Source organism: Equus caballus, chromosome 8 (assembly GCF_041296265.1).
Source record: "Equus caballus isolate H_3958 breed thoroughbred chromosome 8, TB-T2T, whole genome shotgun sequence".
NCBI classification, from domain to species: Eukaryota; Metazoa; Chordata; class Mammalia; order Perissodactyla; family Equidae; genus Equus; species Equus caballus.
Genome location: NC_091691.1, coordinates 25,846,839 through 25,871,778, shown reverse-complemented (window position 1 = coordinate 25,871,778; position 24,940 = coordinate 25,846,839). Strand labels below are relative to the sequence as shown.

Here is a 24,940-nt window from a genome sequence, read left to right as displayed (position 1 = left end):
TCTCTCAAGACTCAACTAGGAAAAACTGTCTTTCGTTGAAAACCAGCTTCTTTTTAATCCATGGACCCTATGATTCCCGTAGCTAATCACATTTCGTTTTTTGTAAACTGAAGACTAAATTAGGGGTCTGCCTTTGCTAAATGCAAGATCCTTGGCACATATTTTCACGGGCTTACATTCACTCCTGGTGCCGTTTGACTTTCCACATCTTTCCTCACCAATTTACTTTGTGCTTTTGTACTACATACATTTTTTAAGGCTTTGTGGATTTTTAATCTTTTCTTTGGAATAGTGGAAATTAATCAATTCAACAGAAATACATAAAAAATTGAAGATTGACTCTCTAAGGTACAAATAACATATCTAGACCAAAACTCCTATGACGTCAGTAACCTGCGGTAAACTAAAGCTTCCAATAACATTTATTTGCACAGCTGAGCCTCTCATGCATCTTGTTCAGGCTGGTCTGGCGATGAGAACGCCCATGCCGCATTGCTTTGCACGCTGGATAGCTACATACGTGAATTAAATCTGCAAAGCACCTGATAAAAATGTTCTACAAAAATAAAACATTTCATTTATTAAAATTTTACAGAGAGGCACAGAGGAGTACAACAAATCACTGAAGTGAAAGTCCATGATCTGTAAGAAGTCAGGTGATAGTTAACTCCAAGCTTTGCACATTCTGGTCCAGGGGTCACTGAGGAACACAGCCAATATGAAGAAGGAAACCAACAGTAAGCCCTTGGCAACACACTGAGAGCAAGGCTCCCCTGCAACACAATGAATCAAATTAAGCACCATGCTTAACTTTTTTGGTAATTATTTAGGAAGAAATAAGCCAAAACATTAATCGTGATCATTTCTAACTGGGAACATTATCGGTAAATTTTTCTTTTTAAACCTTTCTATATGTTTTAAGTTTTCTGTGACACTGGCGCATTTAAAAAAAATTTTTAACTGACATAATGTACTGATAACCACTCCAGAAATCTGCTTTACTCTACCTTGATAGTACTGGGTCACCGGATATAGAAGCTGCGGCCAACACACCTCATTTCTGTTACAGTCATACTCTGTAAAATTGATCTGGAATCTACAAAACATTTGAAAAGATTATAATAGCTACAACAAAGCATGCTCTGGGTGAGATGCATTAAAACTTGATTAAAGAAATAAACTTCTTATTTTCGAATATGTATTTTTCTGCCTTCTCACACTGCCAGCAAGGTCAGCAACGGGATTACCTTGTCAGTGGACGGGGTAACTGTGCCGGGATCTTAATAAACTGGACGGAGGCACTGAGAGGGGCAAGGTCGGGCTTCTCCTCACAAGTAAGCCCGCACTGGAACTGCCAGCTCACTGAGGAGAACCTGGAAGGAAACGATGATGCAGGCAACATATCCACCATTCACTTACAGCCTGTTAAGAACATCAGGTAACTGACACAGCAACAATATACACTGGGATTTATATTCCCTGATCAGTATGCCAAGTGTATTCATGGATTTTAAAATATGCTTAGCACTAAGCAGACCCTATGCATCTTTGTAGCCCCTAAAATACCTTGCACAATCCCTTACACATAGTTTTATAAATACTTGTGAGTGAGAACAAGCTTCCATTATAAACATAGTTTATATATATTCCATTTATACATATAATCGTATTGCTAATCATTGCAATTTATAAACAAACAATCAACTTCTAAATTAGCGTGTTCCTATTCTTTGAAGCGCCCTCAACTTTACGGCCTTTCTCTAAACTACACTAATGCAAGACGTGATCATACCTTGTCTCCACGCCAAGTATCTCCTGCTGAGTAATCCCTTCCACTGCACCAGCATCCGAGATGAGGATGCGGATACTCAGCTGAGCAGGAATATCCGGGCAGAAGCCATTCATGCTGCTAACAGATGGGTCTGCACCTGTATCAGGGGTGTCTGCACCTAGAGAAATGTTAAGTTGTGCATTTTGGGATGAATAACTTAGTAACAGTTTTCCTACAATGCCATGATGCAAAACGAAAGGGAAATATTATTCGATAGGAATCACATTAACGAGTTTCGTCCCCAACAGGCTCTCCTTCCTCGTCACTCCATAACCGTGCTGTCACCTCCTTGTGTTCAAAAGGTTTCCTTGTATTTTAAATGTCAGTCGGAACTTTAAAATCCCTGACTCACGTAATAAAACCAGAAATCATGATTCAGTTCCCAAGCTCCTCACTGAAATCCACCCAGAGTTTTAACAGAAAAACCACACGATTGCAGTGAAATGCCATTAGACATATGCCATGCAGTCCCTGTTCTGGTAAAAGCTGTCTAAGACATTTAAATCCGTACTCCCAACTTCAGTTACTATGGATTAAATAGTTAAAAGGCAATTTCCTGATGTGGCGCCATAGCAGTAATGCAAATGGAAGAGAATAAAACTGAATAAGAAATTAATTTTCATTCATCTTGAAAACTGGCACTTAGGGGAAGAAACAGCAAGGCCAGTTACAGGAGGTGGACGGCGGGTTCTGCGGTGGCTCTGGAGGGGGTTTCTTTGTCTCTTCAGGGCTCATGAAGGTCAGTGAGACTCCTTTTCTTTATGATGTCCAATTTCCTCCTCCTTGATGCATCTGTCCAGCATCACCCCTCTTGTGTTTATTAACCAGGATCAGCGTTGACTGTGATCAATAGAAGCTAACTGCCGCCACTGTGAAGGCAACAAAACGCCACCACCTGATTCCTCACCGAACCAAGTTCAGTTCTATCTTGAAATTTCCCATACTTCTTACTTCTCAGGTGCTTACTAATTCCTTCCCTCCATCCCTCAGGCATCCCACAGCCCATCTAGCAGGCCTAGATGGCAAAGCCCAGGGTTGACAAGCCCCGACCTCTGGGTTCTCTTTCCAAATGAGGATCTCACTCTGGGCCTAGTGACTTGAGCAGGGGCTGAATCGGCAAATTGCAGACTGAGAGCCCCGTGGCCACCAGGACCCCCTGCCCAAGGCAGAGAGTGGTCCACAGACATATTATGTGATCCCGACCACAAGGGTGGGGAGAGTGCAGGCATGTGTCTGGATGGTCCTTTGAATTCCAGCGGCTGAGCTGAAAGATCTCAGAGGGCATGGGAGGGTGAGGGCAGGATCCTACCAGCCAGGCAGAGGTGAGGGCACAGCAGCATCTGCAGGGACAGGAGGGGACTTAGGAGGACAGATAACTACAGTCAGCCCTCTCTGGCCCCAAAAGGTAATTCCACTAGTTAGAGCAACAGAAGCAGCTTTCCTTCTATTCAATACATTTACACACTCAAGACTCCCCAAGAAATTGGAAAGATGTTATCTGACTTCCCAGAGAAGAGAGGAAAGAGAGGAAAGAGGCTGGAACCCCAGGTTTTCCTTCTAGCTCTGCCATAACTCACTGTGACCTTAGGCTTCTCCACTGACAACCGGAGCGAGCTGGAGCTCAATGACCAAAATGAAATTTTTGATTAGGAGGTGAAATGGGGCCTGTTGTGGCAAGCTAACTCCAGCTCACCTCTATTCCACACCCCACATATGGTGTGTCTCCTGCTCCTCCCACACGACCCCCTGCTAACCCAGCTCTGCAAATGCCTCTGACCAAAGGCACTGCCTGTCAGGTCTTTTTATCTGGCCTCCGCGATCCCTGCTATTGTTAGATCTGCTGTACCTTAGTTCCTTTCTTTTTTTAACAGCTTTGTCGAGATACAGTTCGCATTCCATACAATTCACCCATTTAAGTGTACAATGCAATGGTTTTTAGTATATTCACAGAGTTGTACAACCATCACCAGATTCAATTTTAGAACATTTTCATTGCCCCAAAAAGAAAACCTGTACTCACTAGCGGTCACCCCCCATTTCCTTCCAGCCGCCCAGCCTCAGCAACCACTCATCTGCTGTCTGCCTGTGGATTTGCCTGTTTGGGCTATTGCAAAGAAAAGAATCATACAATACGTGGTTGTTCATGTCTGGCTTCTCTCATTTAGCATAATGTTTTCTATCACTTTACTTTCTTTTAAGTTAACAAAATTGCTTTTATAAATTACAAAGTCAGTTGTCAACCGCCCATATTCCTGGCAATCAAAAATAGCAATGCAAACTGAAATGCACTGAAAATCTTCAAACCTCACTTGGACTTCCTTTTACAAAGACTGATTAGCTCGTAAAACAATAAGGCAATTTGAACTTCATGTGTATTTCCTCTTAAAAAACAAAAAAGGGGGGCTGGCCTTGTGGTGGAGTGGTTAAGTTTGCATGTTCCACTTCAGTGGCCAAGGGTTCCCCGGTTCAGATCCTGGGTGTGGACCTAGCACCACTCATCAATACATGCTGTGGCAGCATCCCACATAGAGGAGCTAGAGTAACTTACAACTAGGATATACAACTATGTACTGGGGCTTTGGGGAGGGCAAAAAAAAAGAGGAAGATTGGCAACAGATGTTAGCTCAGGGCCAATCTTACTCACCAAAAAAAGCATACCTTTAAAAAAAAACAAAAACAAAAAAGGCATCATGAAAAGATGTGAAGAGCCTCCTGTCTGGAGAGTTAATCTCTGAACAAACGTCAGTTGGGCCACGACAAAGAAAGACGGCCTGTCGGGTAGGACACTAACGCCACAGCTGGCACTATGTAGTCATAGCAACCAAATTACACATTTCACACATATGCATCTTTGACTTACGGATTATTTCGAGCCAGCCATCACCAAGATCCCTGTAATCCGAGTTGCCTCTCGTTGCAACATGAGTTGCTTGTATTAATGAACCAAGCAGTTCAACAGCATTCTCTCTGCAAGAGAGTAAGGCATTTCTCAATGCACAGCCAGCAGGTCTTGTCCTAAAGTTCTTTTCAGGAAGTGTCCAAGTTGTGCTTGCTGGTGCTTAAATAAAAAACTGCCAGAGGAACAGGCATTAAAAACTGGCTGGGAGACGTACTTTTCTTTGCTGGCCTCCCCAGGATGGACCTCAGCAGCCAGGGGAAGACGCAGAGAAGCAATCTTCCACTCTGGACTTAAAGTGGTAGCAACTTATGTTCACAGGCTCCACTGAGTGTCACAAAACTTGGGAGGTGGGTAGATCCCATGTCAAGTTACCAGGATAAATTCATGGGCCAGAGAGATCCAACAGTGAAAGGAGCCTAAATATTTAGCCTTCTATGTTTAGAATCTTCAGCCATAAAATTAAGTGAAGATTAAGAATTGGAACTTAGTATCTCTCCTTCCCAGTAATGTCATCAGAGGGTACAAATCTTAGGAAGTGCAGGGGAGACACTCTGACTGTGGACTCAGGCCTTGTACCCTGCAGTCAGGAGCCACTGCGGGTAACTAATACCCACAGTTTTTCTTCCCTTCTAAATGTCTCTCCCATCTTTTCCTCTGCTCCTCAAAGAACTACACCGCTTGGGATATGTTACAGATGAAATGGGTGCAAGAACACACGTGATCAAAACCACAATGAGATACTACTTCACATCTACTGGAATGGCTTTTATCAAAAAATGGAGAATAAGGGGCTGGCCCTGTGGCCAAGCAGTTAAGTTCGTGCACTCCGCTGCAGGCAGCCCAGTGTTTCGTTGTTTCGAATCCTGGGCGCGGACATGACACTGCTCATCAAACCACGCTGAGGCAGCGTCCCACATACCACAACTAGAAGGACCCACAACGAAGAATATACAACTATGTACTGGGGGGCTTTGGGGAGAAAAGGGAAAAAATAAAATCTTAAAAAAAAAAAATGGAGAATAACAAGTGTTGTCAAGGATGTGGAGAAAATGGAACCCTTTAACATTGCTGTTAGGAATGTAAAATGGTGCAGTCACTGTGGAAAACAATATGGTGGTTCCTCAAAAAAATTAAAAATTAGGGGGAGGGAGGAATGAGGACTGCTTAATGGGTACGGTTTCCTTTTGCAGAGATGAAAAAGGAACACTGCACAACATTATGAATATACTAAACACCCCTGAACTGTTCACTTTAACATGATTACGTTATGTGAATTTCACCTCAATTAAAATATATATATATATGCATATCCATAAACACACTTTTCAAACGGCACCCAGACCATTAAGAGGAAAATTCTTTATACACATGTAACAGGGCTTCAGTGTTCTTCACATGTCAATCACACCAATGACACCCGGCTCCAGCCCTTCTTATAGCTTCTGGAGCATTAGGTGCCAATGATCTGAACAAACTTCAGCAGAGAAATCGCATAAATATGGATGAAAAGGCTTTTCTCCCAAGAAAGAGGTCTATTTCCCTTATATTGATGTTTGAATCAACTCTAAATTGTATTGGAAGTTGTAGTTATGCATTATTCACTATCACTTTCACACAAGTTTTTATTCAGACTCTAATTTTTCACATTCACGTTGCCTTTAGCATTCACGTGGTGAATGAGTTTTAAGCAAACCACTCAAAAGGCAGATGAACTCATCGATGAAACACTCACCTGAGCTGAGTACAGTTTTCATGAAGCCCAACTTCTAAAAGGCACCCAGATAATGCATTTTCTCCAAATAAAATGGGTTTGAACGTTGCCGATGTACACAAACCCCTTCCAGCTACAAAATAAAAAGATTATCCTCTTACTATTTTTGCAAAATAAAAGCAAAGACTTATTTCAAAGCTTTTCTTGAAAATCAAAGAGAAAATAATAAGTAGAAATAAAGTTTCCAGTTTTCGAGAACTGAGGTCATTGTTACTCTAATCCATTCAAAGCCGAACGAAGGTGCCTTTCTGCGTCAGAATACCTGGACAGGGATCAACGGTTTATTCTGAATGCGAAATTTAATGCTTCTTGCAGATGTGGATAATTACCACAGAGGCAAAGATTTTCCACAGTTGGGAAGACAGCTGGTCTCATGTCTCCAATGAGCACCATCTTGGGCTATGGAGAACGCTAACAACGGACACTCAAGCCACTCCCATATTGAAATCTCTCTTACTAACAACCAGCACTTCAGATGCAATGTTAACATTTTTTACCAAAAAAAAACAAAAAGCTGTAGAAGCATGAAAAACAACCACCCTTCGGCTAAATAAACCAACTGAGCTTAAAGTAATTGATTACTTAATTAGATTCAAAATATGGTAGTACTTCCAATTCTAGTTTACCAGAGAGCTAATCATAGTACCAAACCAGATTACCTGATTGCCAAAGGTGTAAAGTCGTAACATTATTCATCCTGTTGGTATTCAGAGCTCGAATGGGCTTGCTAAGTTGGTAACCTAGACAACACAACAAAGGAGAATTAGCATCTTTCCTTCTCAAGTTGTTCTGGCATAGCAAGTGCTATCTCATCAAATAATACAAAAGAGAAATACACAATGACAGAAAATACACAGGCAGAGCTTTTTCAAAATACTCTGTAGAGAAAGAGATCACCTGTGTTTTGTTTTGTTTTTTAACAAAGATATTCGTGTGATTTTTTAAATAAATTTTAAAAATAAAATCTGAAAAGTCAAAAGCAGGCAGGAATCACTCTCGGATATCTCACACTGGAGGACAATAAGCCGCTGAGCAGGCTGGTGAATGAATCCTCGCTGAAGGATGAATACCACTTACCACAGAAGCTTGTAAAGGAGACCTAACCAAAGTGACCTTTCAATAGGACCGTTCTCTAGTAGATCAATTCAAGCCCAAGGTCTGGTTTAGGTCCTGTTCCCATCTGTCTCCTATTATCCAACTTACTGTTTCCACCTTTTCATTACGAAAATGTTCACATAGTCAGACAAGTTGAGAGTAATACCATGAGCACCAGTACAGCCACCACCTAAACTCAACAACTGCTAATATTTAGCCATATTTGTCTTATCTATATTGTATAAGCATATGCATAATTTTTTTGCAGGACCATTTGAAAATGAGTTGTAGACATCACAACATTTCACCTCTAGGAGCTCCATCATACATCTCCCAAAATTAAGACTATTCCCCTACGTAGCCATGATACCAATATTTCTCCTAAGAAAATTAATAATAATTCCTTATAATCACATCATACCCAGCTCATACTCATATTTCCTCTAAGTCCCCACAAATGTGTTTTAGAGCTGTTTTTACAAACCAAGATGCAACCAAGCTTCAAGCCTGGTATTTCTGTTTCCAACCATTCTGAACCAGCAGCCTCGCCCCCGCCGCTGGCCGGACCCCTGCCCATGCGCACTGCATGCTCACTTCTGCTTCCTTGGACTCCCCCAGGTTACCCAGTCCTGCTCCCAGCACGGACTACCTGCTCTCCAAGGCATGAGCTCCTCCAGGCAGCCCTGAACGGAAACTCACCAAAGGCAGAATTCGGTCTTGCTCATTGCTTTTCCTCCAGCACTGAGACCAGAACCTGGCACGGACTAGACACTCAACCCAGTTCTTTAGTTAATGACAGAGTTTGGGTGAATGGTCAACATTCTACTCCTCTGACGTTCCAGAGGACCTGTCCATAAGTCTAGCACTCATTTATTAAGTACCTTGGATTGCTCACTCTTGTTTCCTGTGACTTGGTGGTCTTTCCAACTAAGAGAGTTAATGCCTTGAGGAGAGGGCCTAAAACCCTGTCCTGCCTCGGAAAGTGCTAGAGAGAGTGGCTGTGTGTACACAAGCTGTTTCACTGACTGATCAGTTCTGGCTCTTAATCAGTTTACTCTTTTTTGACAAGAGCTTCAACATTTTTCATATATTCTGATGGTGTTTCTCAGAATCCTGTGAAATTAAGACAGTGAAATGAAAATCTTTAAATTCCAGGAGCCTGCTTTTAAAGCCAACAATAAACCTCCAAACTCCACATTAATAAATACACTAAAATCCAATTTAAAAGAAAAAAACTATATATAGATAATGGATCATGTATTATTAAATTAGTATATATAAATATTGAAGATCATGCAAAATAAAAAGTTAGTTAAAAGTAAAAAAAGTTGTCCCGTCATGCGTATGTCTGCCTGATTAAAAATAGTAAAAAGAAGGGAACATTTTTTTCACAAAACAATGATAATTTATCCAACAAATATTTACTGAACACCTGCTATGGTCTAAGCCAGTGCTGCCCAATAGAGATATAATGCAAACCACATATGTGATTTAAGTATTATAACATATTTTTAGAATCTTTTAGAAATTAAAATGTTTTCCTAGTAGCCCCATTAAAAGAGAAAAATAGATAAAATTAATTTGAATAATATATTTTTTTCAACCCAATATATCCAAAATATTATCGTTTCAACATATGACACTGGCCAGCAGCTGCGCGTGGCGGGCCGCCAGCAGACTGGACAGCACACTTCTACATACTATCTCAGGCCCTGAGGAGGCAGCAGTGAAGAAAGAGACAAACACAGACCCAATCAGGTGGTGACGTATTTGCACAAAAACACCAAACGCACAACATGACAGGGAATTCACTGTCCCCGTGAAGTCGCTCCACAGATCCCAGCTTAGGAACTCATCAACTGCAGCTTATTAGATCTTAAAAGTTAATTTTACCAAGGCTTTAAATGCATTATCTATTTTCCAAAAGACCAGTAGCTAAAGAGAAAGAACATTTTGCATTTACAGCAACTTGTTGCTATCTATGACACTTTATGTAAAAAAATCAAGTTGTTATCAGAAAAAGAATACAGTGTCACAGAAGAGAAATAAAGAGAAACGTCAGAGTCACAAACTAAAATTGGAGAGAGTTACTTATAATCCTCATTATAGTATAGGAGTGTTGAACTAAAATACATTTGTAAGATCAGTGATCGACATATACTTTTTTTTTTAAAGATTTTATTTTTTCTTTTTCTCCCAAAGCCCCCCAGTACACAGTTGTGTATTTTCAGTTGTTGGTCCTTCTAGTTGTGGCATGTGGCACGCCACCTCAGCATGGCCTGACGAGCAGTGCCATGTCCACGCCCAGGATCTGAACCAGTGAAACCCTGGGCTGCCGAAGCAGAGCGCACGAACTTAACCACTCGGCCACGGGGCCGGCCCCCACAACATATACTATCTTACCTGGATTACCAGATGATTCCTTTTCATTACCACTGTTATAGCTTAAAAATTTTACCGTAAATCTCTGTGATATGATTCCTAGAAATAAAACAAAATAAAAAGATAATGTGAACCATTTCACTAGGAAAAAAAACTATCTCCTACAGTGTTATTTTCTTTACCTTATAAATGCATTTTGACATACCAAAAAACATATAGTCTTTTTTATTAAATCACAAATCAAACAAGAAATAAGTCTGACCTAGTAGTATGTGTTACACCTGTGAGAATTTTGAAGAAAGAAAAAAATACTTTAAACCGAAAGCATTCTCATCGCCCTCAACAAAGTTACCTTTGTGGTGGGCATTAATTTCTGCCCTAAGAATTTTGACATTTATTTCAGTGATGGTGTTATTATTCCATCTGAAAAGATAATGTTCTTCCACATTCACGTTTCTGGGGGCTGATCCATTGCTTAAAAGTGTTTCTGCAAATAAAAGAATACTTTCATAAATTAAAGGCCCTCTTCGGGCTCCAGTCTGTCATTGGTCCCACAGAGTCAGCACTAGCTGCCTCCTCTGCACCATCACAATATTGAGTGAGGTCTGTTCCTCTCTTTTTTCTCCTGTATCCCTGGCACCTGGCCCACAGCTCAATATGGAGCACATGCTTGTTAGAACGTTCCTTAAACTGAAAGACCACAGAAAGTCAGCTCCTTTAGAGCAGAGGCCTGCTGTCAAGTTCACTACTATACTGTGGGCACTCTACTAATATTTGATGAAGTAATGAATAGATTTGAGAATTGCAACACACTGAAAAGAAACACAAATAGTATCTTTCACTAAAAACAAAAGTCCTGGGGTGGGCCCAGTGGCACAGCAGTTAAGTTCACATGTTTCGTTTCAGTGGCCATGGGTTCGCCGGTTTGGATCTCGGGTACGGACCTACGTACGCACCACTTGTCAAGCCATGCTGTGGCAGGCGTCCCAGGTATAAACTAGAGGAAGATGGGCAGGGATATTAGCTCAGGGCCAGTCTTCCTCAGCGAAAAAGGAGGAGGATTGGGGGCAGATGTTAGCCCAGGGCTAATCTTCCTCAAAAAAAAAAAAGTCCTGGTAATGTCAGGCAAACTCTGCATAACTTATTTGGCTGCATCACAACTGCAAAGTTTAATTATCAAAAAACAAAAGAAAGCAAGAAGTGAAAATGCTGGGTCCTAAAGAATTCTTAACTATCTGAAAAACACTTAAGAAAAGGTTCACAGACCCTGAGAGTTAGAAGGGACCCTGGACCCACAGAACCCAGGACTGTGAAGGAACTGGGTCAAGGTCACAGACATCACTCTGAAGCAAGGCAACACAGAACAAAAAACAAACAAAATGGGGGCCAGTCCCATGAGACTGACAGCTCAGGGCCAGTCTTCCTTAGCAAAAAGAGGAGGATTGGCAGCAGATGTTAGCTGAGGGCTAATCTTCCTCAAAAAAAAAAAAAAAAAAAACCATGCTGTGGTGGTGTCCCACATACAAAAGAGGAAGATTGGCACAGATGTTAGCTCAAGGTGAATCTTCCTCAGCAAAAAGAAGAGAAAAATACTGGTGGGAGATCTTGCTAATTGTTGTGAACCTCCTTAAATTCTTCATAAAAGTGTATCTTACTCTAGGACTATATATTACTTGTAAGAAATGACATACATATTTCTGTAGAAAAGATATACAAGTGTAACATTAAAATACCTGTACTGGTGATGAATTTGTCTAGGTCAGTTGCTTCCTCATAGATTACTTTTGGTGTAACGATGCCTAAAAAGATACATAAATTAACTTCCACAGGACTACATGGCCTAACATGATCACATTTACTTACACAAATGAAAGCTTATCAAGCAAATACAGTAACTGTGCCTGCCCTGTGTGCCAACTACAAAACTCTCTCCCGCTCCCCAAACACCATCAAATGGAAATCCCACTATTCTTGGCATCTAATTATAACTGACGAGGAGAATCAAGTGAGTGATAATAATGTGCAGAATCATTCCCATAAGAACGAACATGCAGTACACAGCTGTGGGGATGCAAAATGGTGCAGTGACTTTAGCAAACGGTCTGGTGGTTCCTCAAGAAGTTACATTACCATATGACTCAGCAATTCCACTGCTAGGTATACACCCAAGAGAAATGAAAACATACGGCTGCATAGACACTTGTACACGAGTGTTCACAGCAGCACTATCACAATAGCCAAAAGCTGGAAACCCAAACGTCCATCAAAGGATGAATGGATTACAAAATGCGGTACATGCATGCGATGGAATGTTATCCAGTCATAAGAAGGAATGAAGTTCTGGTGCACGCTACAACATGGATGAATCTCAAAAACATGATGCTGAGTGAAAGGGCCAGACACACAAGGCCACATGCTGCATGGTTCCTTTTATGTGACATATCCCGAATAGGCAAATCCATAGAGATGGAAAGTAGATTAGTGGTTGCGAGGGGTCAGGGCAAGAGGAGAAGGGGGAACACTGCTTAATGGGTGTGGGGTTTCCTTCTGGGGTGATGAAAATGTTTTAGACCTAGACAGAGGTGACACAACATAGAGGTTGCACAACACTGTGCATGCACTAAACGCCACTGAACTATACACTTTAAAATGGTTAATTTTATGCTCTGCGAATTTTACCTCAATTTTTCAAAATGAACTAGTATGCAATATGCTGTCTTATGGAACTGAATTTTTTCCAAAGAAAACACCTCCCTCAATTGGCAGTTGAAATGTGATTTTAACCCGATCCAGTAGAAGTCATTTACATTCTCATGAGATCATAGTTTATCTAACCACTCAGGTCTGTGTTCTTTTTTCAAACCAACGTAACGTACCTCCTATAGCACCATTCTTTATCTTCACATTGACGATATCATCTCGTTCTTGGTATACTTCCAAATGAGTAGCGCAACGAACGTCAAAATTCTGAAGGAATGCCACCGGGGCACTGTGCAGACACTGCCCAGCCAGGGACACCTGAGGGCAAGGGAACACCCCAGCAGATTTATGACCTCTGTTCTAATCAGAAAATACAGATCAGCGTCTTGTCAGAGTGTCCTTTCTGCCGCCTGCTCCTATCGCTGGGTTCGTTTCAACAATGGCCAGTTCATTGAATACCTGACCAACTTTAGAAAAATGTCGTTAATTTGCTAATCAAAGTCTGAAGCCACTGGTTGAGGAGTACAACAGTATTATTTAATGAAAACAAAGAAAATCACCTGTCCTGCTCCACTTACTTTGCAGAAACATGATTATATTCAACTTTATTTCTCTCCTTTACTATAACAGAACTTTTGCTAAAACTGTTGGAAGTGGAGTCAAACGACTAGTAAAGAGAAATGGTTTAGACTCCCACGTTTTCTTCCCACAGATATTTTTTCCTCATAATTTTGAACTTAAAAAAAAAGATTTCACACAAAATTAGTTTTAAAATATTTTCTGAATTCTGGAATATGACATTAAATTATACCCTTATAGCTTACCAGAAACTGGCTATTAAACAAACAGAAATGAGGAATGATAGTACTTCCATGGAAATTTACAGAGTGTCTTTTGGTTTTATTTAGTAAGTTCACTCTGAGATTTGGCAAAGACTGATCAAGAGTGACGATTAAAAAAAAAACGCAGAGACCATAAATAGTTGAGTGCCTGAAAAGCCCATAGGAGAAAAATAAGTAACTTAGGAAGAGATTTTTAAGAGCAATATGAATTAAATTAACAATAGGATGGGAAAAATAAGAAATGGCTCTAGCATATTAACATTGAAATTATTACCTGTGGAATAGTAAAATATGCCTTATCTACAGTCATAATTGGATCTCCTTGTTTGTAACCAAAGTCTGAAACGTCTTTCACATCCGTATGCAAATACACATCAACGGAAGTGCGTTGTCTAGAGGAGCTGTAAATCAATAAAGATTTTCACTGTCACTTTCAGCTGTTCCCACTAAAGATAACTCTTCTAAATTTCTTTCTTTACTTTTTTAATTACGAAAATAATATTTGTGCCAAACGCCACTGAACTGTACACTTTCACATGTAAATGGTTAATTTTATGTTACATGAATTTTACTTCAGTAATAATAATAAAGTTGTAAGATTCCAACCATACAGAAAGGTTACACTCAGAAAGCCAAGGTCCCCGGGAGCCCACCACACGTCCCCCAACCCAGTGATCGCTAGTAACCGTTGGCAGTACCAATAGATTCAATTTCAGGGAGGCCCAACTCTTTCGAATACCTAACACAAAACAAACTTTTTACTGACCGAAATCTAGAATTGAACCTAGAATTGACTACACATGGCGCCTCCGAGAGGTCCTGAGAAAAACGTGACCCACGCTCTAGGCCTCGCAGGCCGGCCGGGCACTCACGCAGAGCCGCGGTGGAAGTAGCCCAGGAAGGGCGAGTTGGCAAGGGGGGACTGCACACACAGCAGCGGGGACCAGTCCGGGACTCCGGGCGCAGGCGGAGCCGAGCAGAGGCGATCAAAGGCGGGGTTCACGTCTCCTCCAAAGACGCCGGTGAAACAGGCCTCTCGGAACAGCTCTGTCAAAGTGGATGAGCATTCCTTGAAAGAAAACGTGAAGGAGCAGTGAGAAGACAAAAGCTTCCATTGTGCCCGCCACCAGACCTCCTGGCAAGCCGAGGAGATCCAACTCTTTGAGGCCAGCAGGACGCCACTGAGGACGCAAGAAACAAGCACCACCTCCTTCCAGTCTGAAAGCGCTTTGTGCCCACAGAAAGCAAAATCGTGCCGGAATTTCTTTAGTCAGTTCCCTAGGAGTCTCCAAGCCAAGAACTTCAAACCCCCAAGGAAGCACAACTTTACCGGGGACATAAGATGTGCCCACAAAAGACAATACGAAGAGAAGAAAAGATAATATGGACTAGACCGCAAACGGGGACTGAGACAGAGTCAACTTCCCTTTGTAACGGTCATCACCGTACAAATCCCCAGCTCAGAGAAACAGTCTACATTCCACAAGAATCCCCGAAGCCCTCGCTGTTACTATAAAGTGACCCAATTAACGGTATCAGGACGTTACTGCACTCACGCATTCGTTTATTCACAAGTCTTCCTTGTTTCACAAAGGATTGAGAGAGCTAAAAGTTAAATGCGTCCTGAACCCCTTGTTTACTGAAGGTAGAAAAGAAAGGGATCTATTTTTTTAAACCAGAGGAATTCAAATTAAAAACTGATCACGTATAACGTGCTAAGTTGAAGTTATCTGAAGACATCACTGATTGATCCAGAACCCGAAACGATGCCAGTGGTTGGTGTGGTATATGTATGCACCACATATAACAAACATGAAAGGAAGTGAGAAACAGGGCACAGTAATGCTGTCAGGAAGAAAGAGGAAGAGGACACCATTTTGACATTTCTATTGATAACAAAACACATTTATGTTTTATTTTTTTAATCAAATATAATTATTACTGTAAGTACAATTGTTAGTATGAGGATTAAAATATAAATGAAGACCCTAAACTTTCTTTTTCTGTTTAGTAACACCAACCATGACATAACTGCACTCATCCAAAAACGGGAGGGACTGCGTCCCAGTAAATGTGCCTCTTTTGCATCTCATTCCTCTTAAATCTAAAATAAGGTACAGCAGACCACGTACCTCCTGTCTGTCCTTCCATCCTTTTTCTTGTTCTGATCTCTGTCTGACTGGGTGCAAAACTTTTCACACCTTCATGGCGTCAGAGCAGACATCTCACAGTTACCATATACAAAGACTGTAATTTTCCTAAGTCTGACTATTTGTACAAAGACATTCTGAAACATTACCTAAATATAGTCAAGCATATTTTTTAAAAGAAAAAAGTCACCGCTTTGAGTGGTATAGCTACCATTACTCCCTCCTGTTGATTTTTTAAGCATCCACGGAATGTTTTTTGGTTTGAGTATAAGCATTAGAAAATACTTTTTCTTCTAAAAACAAGATTTTAAACCTTTAAATAGGTAATAAGAGTCATGTGGTTCAAAAAAATCAAAAGGATATTTAAAAAGGCACACAGTGAAAGTCCTCCCTCTCAGCCTTTTCCTATTTTTGTATTTGACCTGGGATCAGGCAACGGTTTCCTAGATGTAACACCAAAAGCACAAGCAACAAAAGAAAAAGTTGATAACCTGGACTTCGTCAAATTTAAAAACTTTTGTCCTTCAAAACGCACCAACAAGAAGGTAGACAACCAACACAAGGGGAGAAGCTTTTTGCAAATCACGTATCTGATAAGGGACTAGTATCCAGAACATATAACAGACTCTTACAATTTAACAACAAAGAGACAACTCAATTAAAAAACGGTCAGAGGGTCTACATAGACATTTCTTCAAAGAAGATATGCAGATAAGCACATGAGAAGATGCTCAACATCATTTGTTACTAGAGAAATACAAATCAAAATCACAGTGAAATACCACTTCACACTCCCTAGGACGGCTACAATCAAAGAGATTATCATGACAACCGTTGGTGAGGACATGGAAAATTCAACCCTCCTCCACTGCTGGTGAGAACGGAAAATGGGGCAGCCGCTGTGGAAAACAGTTCCTCAAAAGGTTAAACAAACACTCACCATATGACGGATGAATTCTACTCCCAGGTAATATACCCAAGAGAAAGGGAAACACACCCAAACAAAAACTTGTACACAAATGCTCATAATAGCCAAAAAATGAAAACAGCTCAAATGTCCAACAACTGAGAAATGGATAAGCAACATGTGATACAATGAATTCATCCATACAATGAATATGATTCAGCCATGAAAAGGGATGAAGCACTGACACCTGCCACAACATGGGTGACCCTTGAAAACATGATGCTGAGTGAAAGAAACTAGACACAAAAGGCCACATCCTGTACGACTCCATAGATATGAAATCCCCAGAACAGGCAAATCCATAGAGACAGAGAGCAGATTAACAGCGGCCCGGGGATGGGGCGCAGGAATGGCAACGACTGCAAATGGGGACACGGTTTCTTTCTGGGATGATGAAAATGGTCTAAAATTAGATTGTTGTGATGATTGCACACCTCTATAAATTTACTAAAAATCATTGAAAAAGTGTATTTTCTTTCCTTTTTAGATTTTCTTAAAGGCTTCTAAATAAGATATTAAAACCATCCTCTCAGTATAATCATCACAATCATAACTTTATCCAAAGAAATACAGTTTTTTCTTCCATAAACTAGACTGACAATGCTACATAAGAAAATACTCAATTTGAAAACAATTTGCAATACAAAACACAATTTCAGTTTTGAAAGACCATCTATTAAAAATCTGTTGGCGGGGAACTGTTGGTGCTCTTCACAAGCTATTGGGTACCATGATATTTTTTTTTTTTTTAAAGATTGGCACCTGAGCTACCAACTGTTGCCAATCTTCTTCCTCTTTTTTGCTTTTTCTCCCCAAATCCCCCCAGTTCATAGCTGTATATTCTAGCTGTGGGTCCTTCTAGTTGTGGCATGTGGGATGCCGCCTCAACATGGCCTGATGAGCAGTGCCATGTCCATTCCCAGGGTCCAAACCGTCGAAACCCTGGGCTGCCGAAGTGGAGTGCATGAACCCGACCACTTGGCCACGGGGCCGGCCCCTGGGTACCATAACTTTTGTATCCAATAATTGGAGAGAGCGTACCTGGTCACAGCAGCAGCGAACATCACAGGCCCCAGCTGTTAAATTACAGGGACAAGGACCAAGGGGCTGATACACCTGGTTAGGAATAACAGTCACGTTCTCTGAAAAGTACAAACAACAGAAAAGTTTGCTATGAAACACTCTGCAAAGCATTGCCACATTAGTGACATGCAAAAGAAAGCTGAATCATTGTTTTACAACCACCGTTACCAAATATTCCACATTAAGGAATATCTGAAATGAGCTATGTATAAAACACACCTGAGGCCTATATCTACTACTCCAACAAAAACCCAAACATAAGAAAATGCAGGGGCTGGCCCCGTGGCCGAGTGGTTAAGTTTGCGCGCTCCGCTGCAGGCGGCCCAGTGTTTCGTTGGTTCGAGTCCTGGGCGCAGACATGGCACTGCTCTTCAAACCACGCTGAGGCAGCGTCCCACATGCCACAACTAGAAGGACCCACAATGAAGAATATACAACTATGTACCGGGGGGCTTTGGGGAGAAAAAGGAAAAAATAAAATAAAATTAAAAAAAAAAAAAAGAAAATGCACAAGTTATATCAAACCAAAAAAGTTACAGGCGATCTTGAAGGTAATCAAGCAGGTAAAATTTACAAGTTGGATAAATGTAATACACTGATTTTATTTTTCAATACACTGAACAACCCTTTTCATAACACAGACTGATATCAAGCATGTACTTCTTCAAACTCATTACCTCTTTCAGCAGACAAAACTGAAGCCATGGTGACATTTCAGACAGCTTATGTGGAACCCATCTGACCACAAGACCATATTTAATTACGTTATGTGCTCAACCTCAAGGTCCAGCACACTATAAACTGAAATCTTCACATCCTGATTCTAGTTCAAGTGTGGGGGAAATGAGTAATTTTTACATTGATTGGAAAAGGAATATGTTACATTACATTTCAGCCTCCTAACTCAGAATCCAGAGACTAATGTTTCTAGCTTCTATGCGATAATTTATCAGATAAAAGTTTCAGTCTGCCAAATTTTACTTTCGTCCCAGGACTCAGGACATGTTAAAAAACTATGTAGCGATTAGTTCTTTAAACTCTATGTAACAATTAACTTTAGTGACATGACAGCTGAAGCATCTAAACAACAACTAATTATATATTCTATGCTATAATATAGTAGAACCCTAGTATGGCAACGGTATCAGCAACAAAGAGAAGGTCCAAGTAACACAGCATGTTACAAGGGTCTGACCCTCAGGAGAATCAACCCCGTGTGACATAAGCAAGGCATTTCAGGATAGGGTTTTACTACATGATATACAGATAGATGACTGCGCATCTATCTATATGACTCCTCCATTGTTTGCTAGCTTCGCTCTTACTAGGCAGACCACATACCTCCTGTCTGTCCTTCCATCCTTTTTCTTGTTCTGATCTCTGTCTGACTGGGTGCAAAACTTTTCACACCTTCATGGGGTCAGAGCAGACATCTCACAGTTACCATATACAAAGACTATAATTTTCCTAAGTCTATTTGTACAAAGACATTCTGAAACATTACCTAAATATAGTCAACCATATTTTTTAAAAGAAAAAGTCACTGCTTTGATTGGTATAGCTACCATTAATCCCTCCTGTTGATTTTTTAAGCATCCACGGAATATTTCTTGGTTTGTTTTGAATTTTAAACATTAGAAAATATTTTTTCTTCTAAAAACAAAATTTTAAACTTTTAAATAGGTAATAGAGTCACACAGTTCAAAAAAATCAAAAGGATATTTAAAAAGGCACACAGTCAAAGTCCTCATTCACAGCCCTTTCCTGTTCCCAGTCACCCCCAATCCAGTGGCACCATGTTAGCTTTCAGACAGCCTTCCAGAATTCCTTTATGCAAATATAAATATGGATTCTTATTCCATGCTATATGCAGCCACCGGCATCTGCTTTTCACTCTTAGCAATACATCTTCAGATCTTCCTGTCAAATACACTAAGGGCAGAGTAGCCCACAGAATGGCACCATCATAACTCGTCTAAACCTCCTACACTGCCAAAACCAGGAGGACTGCAGTTAGGGGATGTGATAAGGGAAGTGAGAGTGTGGGAATGTCAAAGTGACAGACCTTTGTTATTAAGAGAAATGCTTATTCCTTCATCCCAGGTGCCTGTGAATGCAAGAGATGCCAGAGTTTGGAACAGAGAACAAGGTGGTGACACCATGATGGGAGACCCCTCCACATCAGCCCATCTTTTGTTCTAAGAACACTGCCCTTATGTGAAAGGGAGAAAAATACAAAACCACGTTCTCATGTCCAAAGATGCATGTGCACAAGGATGTCTGCTGTAGTACTAGTTACAGTATCAAAAGCTAGAAATGGCTTACATTCAATCACTAAGAGACTAGCTAAATAAACAACAGTATATCCACACAAGGGAATACTATGCAGCTATTAAAAAGAATGAGGCAAACCTATTCATATGGAACAATCTCTAAGTTATATTATTTTTAAAAAGATACAGAATAGCAAATCATGTTATTATTGTGTTTGTTTTTAAAGACAGGAATACTTGGTTCTATAAGCATAAGCTAACAGACTGCCTTTGGAAAAGGGAGCTGGAGATCAAAAACTTCGACTGAAAATCTGCTGTTTTTCTACAAACTCATTCATGAACCTTTCCCTTCCCTTTGGTTTGGGGGGGGGGGATGGGGAGGGTGCTTTGTTTTGTTTTAAGATGGAATTAAAGGAATCAATACAAAGAAACAAATTTCGCCTTCTCCCAAAATGGATTTAAGGTGGCTTACAAAGATCCAAAGAGTAGAGCAAGATAAAATAAATCTTAATTAAGTAAAATAGGACAAAGTGAAAACTTTTAAAATAAGACAACTAAACAAAAGGAAAATAAGTTTAAGAAGGCAAGACAGACAAGAGTGAAGTACACAAAATGGCACGGTATACACTTACAATCAGACAGATAACACTTGACATGAATGTTTTGATAGTCAGATACTTTACTTGCCTGACGCATTATGGGCCAGAGAAGAGTTGGCGTAAATTTCCACTTGAATGAGTAGATGTGCTAAACAGGATGAATTGTGAGATGCTGAAACCAGAAGAGTTTGGACAATACATGGGGACTCTGAGAAGGAGTCTGTCTCATTAGAGGCACACCATTGCAGATCCCTCTTCAACCTCACTGTCACTTCCAATGAATCCTGAAAGGAAAACATTGCGGTACTTTTTACGGTGACGCAAAACAGCATCTATAACAACACACTACGGAAAACATGATAAAGGCACACATCAGTCTCCGTTCATTCTACAAAAGGAGAACTGTGTACAAAGGTGACATAATTCTGTTCAATTCCACCCTGTAAACCTATGGCAATACGCAAGCCCTGGTTCCTAATCCTCCATTTAACAGAAAAACACACAACTTTTGGATACTTAGAGAAAGCTAAACACAGGTCTGATAAATTAATTCACTTTGCTAGCACCATTTTAGATTCTTTATCATCCTACCAGCAGAAGATTAAATACACACACAAAAAAAGTCAATTAAAAAAATCCCATTCCTGCAGTGCAAGCAAAGTCTGTCTTTCTCATCCTTTATCTCCCGAGTGGATGCCTTGCACATACTAGCCTCTCAATAAAACATGAAACGGGAGCTATTTAACCTCTCCGGGCTTGAGCGTCCTTACACATAAGCTCAGAGTTGGGTGAGACCAGCGGTTTATGAAGTTTTTCTGAGTCACAGACCATTTGATAATCTGACGGAAGCTGGCAACCATCTCATCAGAAAAATGCACACACACGTAATTTTACACACAATTTCAGAGAGTTCACAGACTTCTTGACACTCATCCAAGGACCCTTAACCTTAGGGTAAGAGCCTCTGGGCTGGATGGCTGCCTACTGGATCCGATGGCCCACAGTTTCACGGTAGTTCTGAGCACGGAGAAAGCTGTATCTTGTCCAATCAAGAGAGCACTGCAGAAACACTAAAGGTGGGGCTCCACAGATGCCACTGAGAAGCCTTACCACTCTGGGCGTCACCGTCAAACTCCAGTCCCCGGTCTCATTGCTCAGCACTCCACAAGAAGGAACTGGCAATAATCCTGCGGGAGAGAAAAGGAGAACGCAAGGCAGCAGCTAAGGCGGTGCGCTCTTGAGTCAGGCTCCCTAGGATGGAATCCATCCCTTTCCGACCCTAGGACTGCGCCCTTTATGAGCTGTGTGACCTTGCATAAGTGACAACCTGTCTGAACTTCAGTGTCTTCACTTGTCAAATGGGATTAAAAGATATTACTGTTCTTAGGAAAATGAGGAGTCGCATTTAAGCACAGGGGACAGCTCAATGAATGCAAGCCATTATGCTTTCAAGCTTTCTTTTATCGAAGCTGTCCGTCGGCGCTCTTTGGTCCAGAGCAGCGCCCCCATCCATCCTCCCCATCCCGACTTTGCAGGGGACAGCGGCAGGGGCCCCCAGGATGCCCCCTCGCCAGGCTCCCCTGGGCGGCCTGGACCCGGCCCAACCCCACGCTCCCATAGGCGGGGCCGGACTCTTTACCCTCCGCGTCCTGCAGCAGGGCCAGGGACACGGTCACATCCTCGGTGCCTCCGACCAGGGACGCGCTGACCGCAGGGCCGGACATGCGGATGACAGACGGGATGAAAACTAGGCGGGAAGGAAGGGGACAGGGAGGAGTTAATGGCTGCAGAGCCCCTGCCGGAGCTGTGCGGTGGCTTTCGTTGGCGGTGTCTTCCAGAGCTCCCGGAGGAGTCCGAGCCTGGCCCCTTCCAGGCCTCATCCCCGCAGCCCGGCCCTGCAGTCCCTGTCCCGCCATACATACCCAGGTCCCCCCACAGCGGCCTCACGACGCCCTGCAGCAGGAGGAGCCCCAAAAGCAGAGGGGCCGGCGGCGACAAGCCCATCCCTGGGCCTCGGTGGGCCGGCGCGACAAAACCGCGCGCGCCTCAGAAGCCGGGAATCGCCCAGACGCCAAAACGCGGCCCTGGCTGCCGCGCCGCCGCCATCTTGTCAAGCGAACGCCCGGAGCTATGGCAACAACCAATCGGCGAGCAGCCAGGAGGAGCGGTGCGCCGTGATTGGGCCAGCGGCAGAGAGAGCCCGCCCCCGCCCCGGCGCAGCATCCCAGCCCCGCCCACAGGTCTTGAGTCCTCGGGGTTCCTTCACTCCATCTGCAGCGTCACGAAAAAGTGGGCGTCCGCGTCCCAGTTAAGAAGTGGAGTTCCCCCGCCGTACAGTTAATTCGATCGCACTTCAAGAGCTTACCTAAGGCACTGGCTTCCAGACCAACGCCTTCATAAACTTGGTTTTTATGGGGTTTTGGGGGTGAGGGACAAAAAGAGGGTGAGGCTGCCGGGCTATGATTGCAGCGCTGAATTGTTTTGATTATTCTCGCAGTTTTTTGAAGGTTTTTTTGTTTTGTTTTGTTTTTTTAACTCTCAGCACTCTGAAAGCAGATCTTATCGAAGAACCCACAAAAGGTTTTTTGCCCGGCATCAGGACAGATGCACAAGTTATCAGAATTCTACCTGGAGAAAATTTCATTTTTCTGATGTCAGTAGCCTCAAAGCTTTTCCAGCGTTATTATAGTTCGGTGACTAGGAGTGCAGGCTCTGACTTTAGGATTTTGACTTCCCTCCACGCTAAGTGACTTCAGGCAAGTTGCTTAACCTCTCTAAGCTTGAGTTGCCTCATTGACAAAAAGGGGTAAGACGAGTCCCTCCCGAACAGGATTCTGTGGGTAACATACCTCATGGGTTTAGGCCAGCGCTGGTGTACAGTAAGCACTGGATAAATGTTCACTCGTGTTAACTATCAGAGGAGGGGTGTGCCAATTAACTGAGAGAACCACACCATGCCTGGCAAACAGCAAACGCCAAAGCAATGTTGGCCATTATTACTCTTTCTGTTTAGTTATATATTAATTGATCAGCAAATCTCACATTCTGAAGGGAGTCTGACCTTAGGTCAAAATGCTTTTACCTTTAGGTAAAACGTAAAGTAATTTACGCAAATACTAATGGTCATGGGGTATTTTAAAGGTACTGTAAATCCATATTTTCACTGAGTTCCACTTTTCTAGACCTTTACACTCTCACTGTTGTCATGCATTTTAAGTAGACATCATTAGTACCATAGTTACCTGTATTGGCAGATATCATTTGTCAGACAGTCAAAATATAAATCTTTTTTCTTAGGTTAATTGAAACCCACCCTTTCATTTACCAGACAACAGATCTGAATCCTGTCAACACGTCCAGATGTGACATCTGCTGTGGTAAAGAAGTGCACCAAATATTAATAAGTGACTTTCCACCCCACCCCCCAACTCCAGGGCACGGTGGGGGGAGTGATGAAAGTGGATTTTCCCTCTACTTTTGTGAATGTTCTTTTCTTCAGAAAGCATGTAATCATTTTCTGTTGTAATCAGAAAAAGAAGTACTTATTAAAAAGTATGCTTTACTTTCCTGCTTTTAGTTGTAATAAGCTATTCAACCAGTAGTGAAATGAACTATGGAATTCTCAAAGTCAAAAAGGACGTTTCAAAAGTAAAAAGTGCTATTTTTGAAGTTCTATTATTAAAAATCAATTACCGTTAATTTTTCTTAAAATTCTTTGTGATCATTTCTATTAATATAAAATGTAGGCATAAAACTTCAACTATCAATGTAAAGTCTTGATTTTTAAATATTGTACTTCTTATATAGAAATGTCATTGGTGTATTTACTCTCCTCTCCCCTACTTCTGAAAACATTCCATGCGGTCTTCTGGGAATTACTAACACTCTTACAAATCAGTTTGGATTATCTGAAATAAACAAAGTAACTTTTTTTTAAAAAGCAACAGAGCAGGAATCCCTTAGATAAAGCCCAAGGGACTGCCTTTAGAACAGAAGGTTGCATATTGGTAACTATTTAACTATTTACTCTACAGAATAATTTAATGGTTTTGAAATTTTCTATGAGATAAGAAAGCGACCAATTTTTCTGACGTCAAAACATACATTACACCTTAAAACCAGCCTGCTTTATTCAATGAAAGTTCCAAATAATTGAAATTTTGCTAATCTTGCTCCCAACATAAAATTACAAGCAAACATCAAATCTTTCTTCTAATACTTTCATACTTAGAAATCTTGTATTCAATATATCATAATAATATATTATTATATACTATATGTAACAATATTTTCATGTATAGTTTGGCAAGATTTGAAATTAAAGTTCTTCAGAGTTGAATAAAAATTG

General features: G+C 41.4%; 1 protein-coding gene and 1 long non-coding RNA gene across 4 annotated transcripts; one reads left to right on the top strand and one right to left on the bottom strand.

The window, feature by feature from the left end:
• Positions 1-552: 552 nt before the first annotated feature.
• Positions 553-22,741, bottom strand: TCTN2 (tectonic family member 2). 3 transcript variants are annotated; one of them, XR_011420862.1, is made up of 20 exons: positions 22,515-22,724; positions 22,232-22,339; positions 21,703-21,779; positions 20,681-20,876; positions 19,062-19,130; positions 17,679-17,779; positions 14,393-14,589; positions 13,795-13,921; positions 12,855-12,996; positions 11,712-11,777; positions 10,331-10,465; positions 10,000-10,077; positions 7,161-7,241; positions 6,463-6,574; positions 4,692-4,798; positions 3,852-3,935; positions 1,793-1,949; positions 1,248-1,373; positions 1,008-1,096; positions 553-773 (listed from the first exon to the last, which is right to left on the bottom strand). XR_011420862.1 is itself a non-coding variant. In XM_023647296.2 (19 exons), exons 1-19 carry the CDS (start codon positions 22,594-22,596, stop codon positions 664-666), a joined length of 2,160 nt encoding a protein of 719 aa, XP_023503064.1. In that variant the 5' UTR covers positions 22,597-22,722; the 3' UTR covers positions 553-663. The 3 variants fall into 3 exon arrangements, 2 of the variants coding, with proteins under 2 accessions (XP_023503064.1, XP_023503065.1); XM_023647296.2 differs by lacking the exon at positions 3,852-3,935 and having other exon boundaries at positions 22,515-22,722; XM_023647297.2 differs by lacking the exons at positions 3,852-3,935; positions 19,062-19,130 and having other exon boundaries at positions 22,515-22,741.
• A 104-nt stretch (positions 22,742-22,845) lies between these two features.
• LOC138915222 (uncharacterized) lies at positions 22,846-24,291 on the top strand. Its single transcript, XR_011420867.1, has 3 exons — positions 22,846-22,997; positions 23,135-23,348; positions 23,890-24,291. It is a non-coding gene; the product is annotated as an uncharacterized lncRNA (long non-coding RNA).
• Positions 24,292-24,940: the final 649 nt, after the last annotated feature.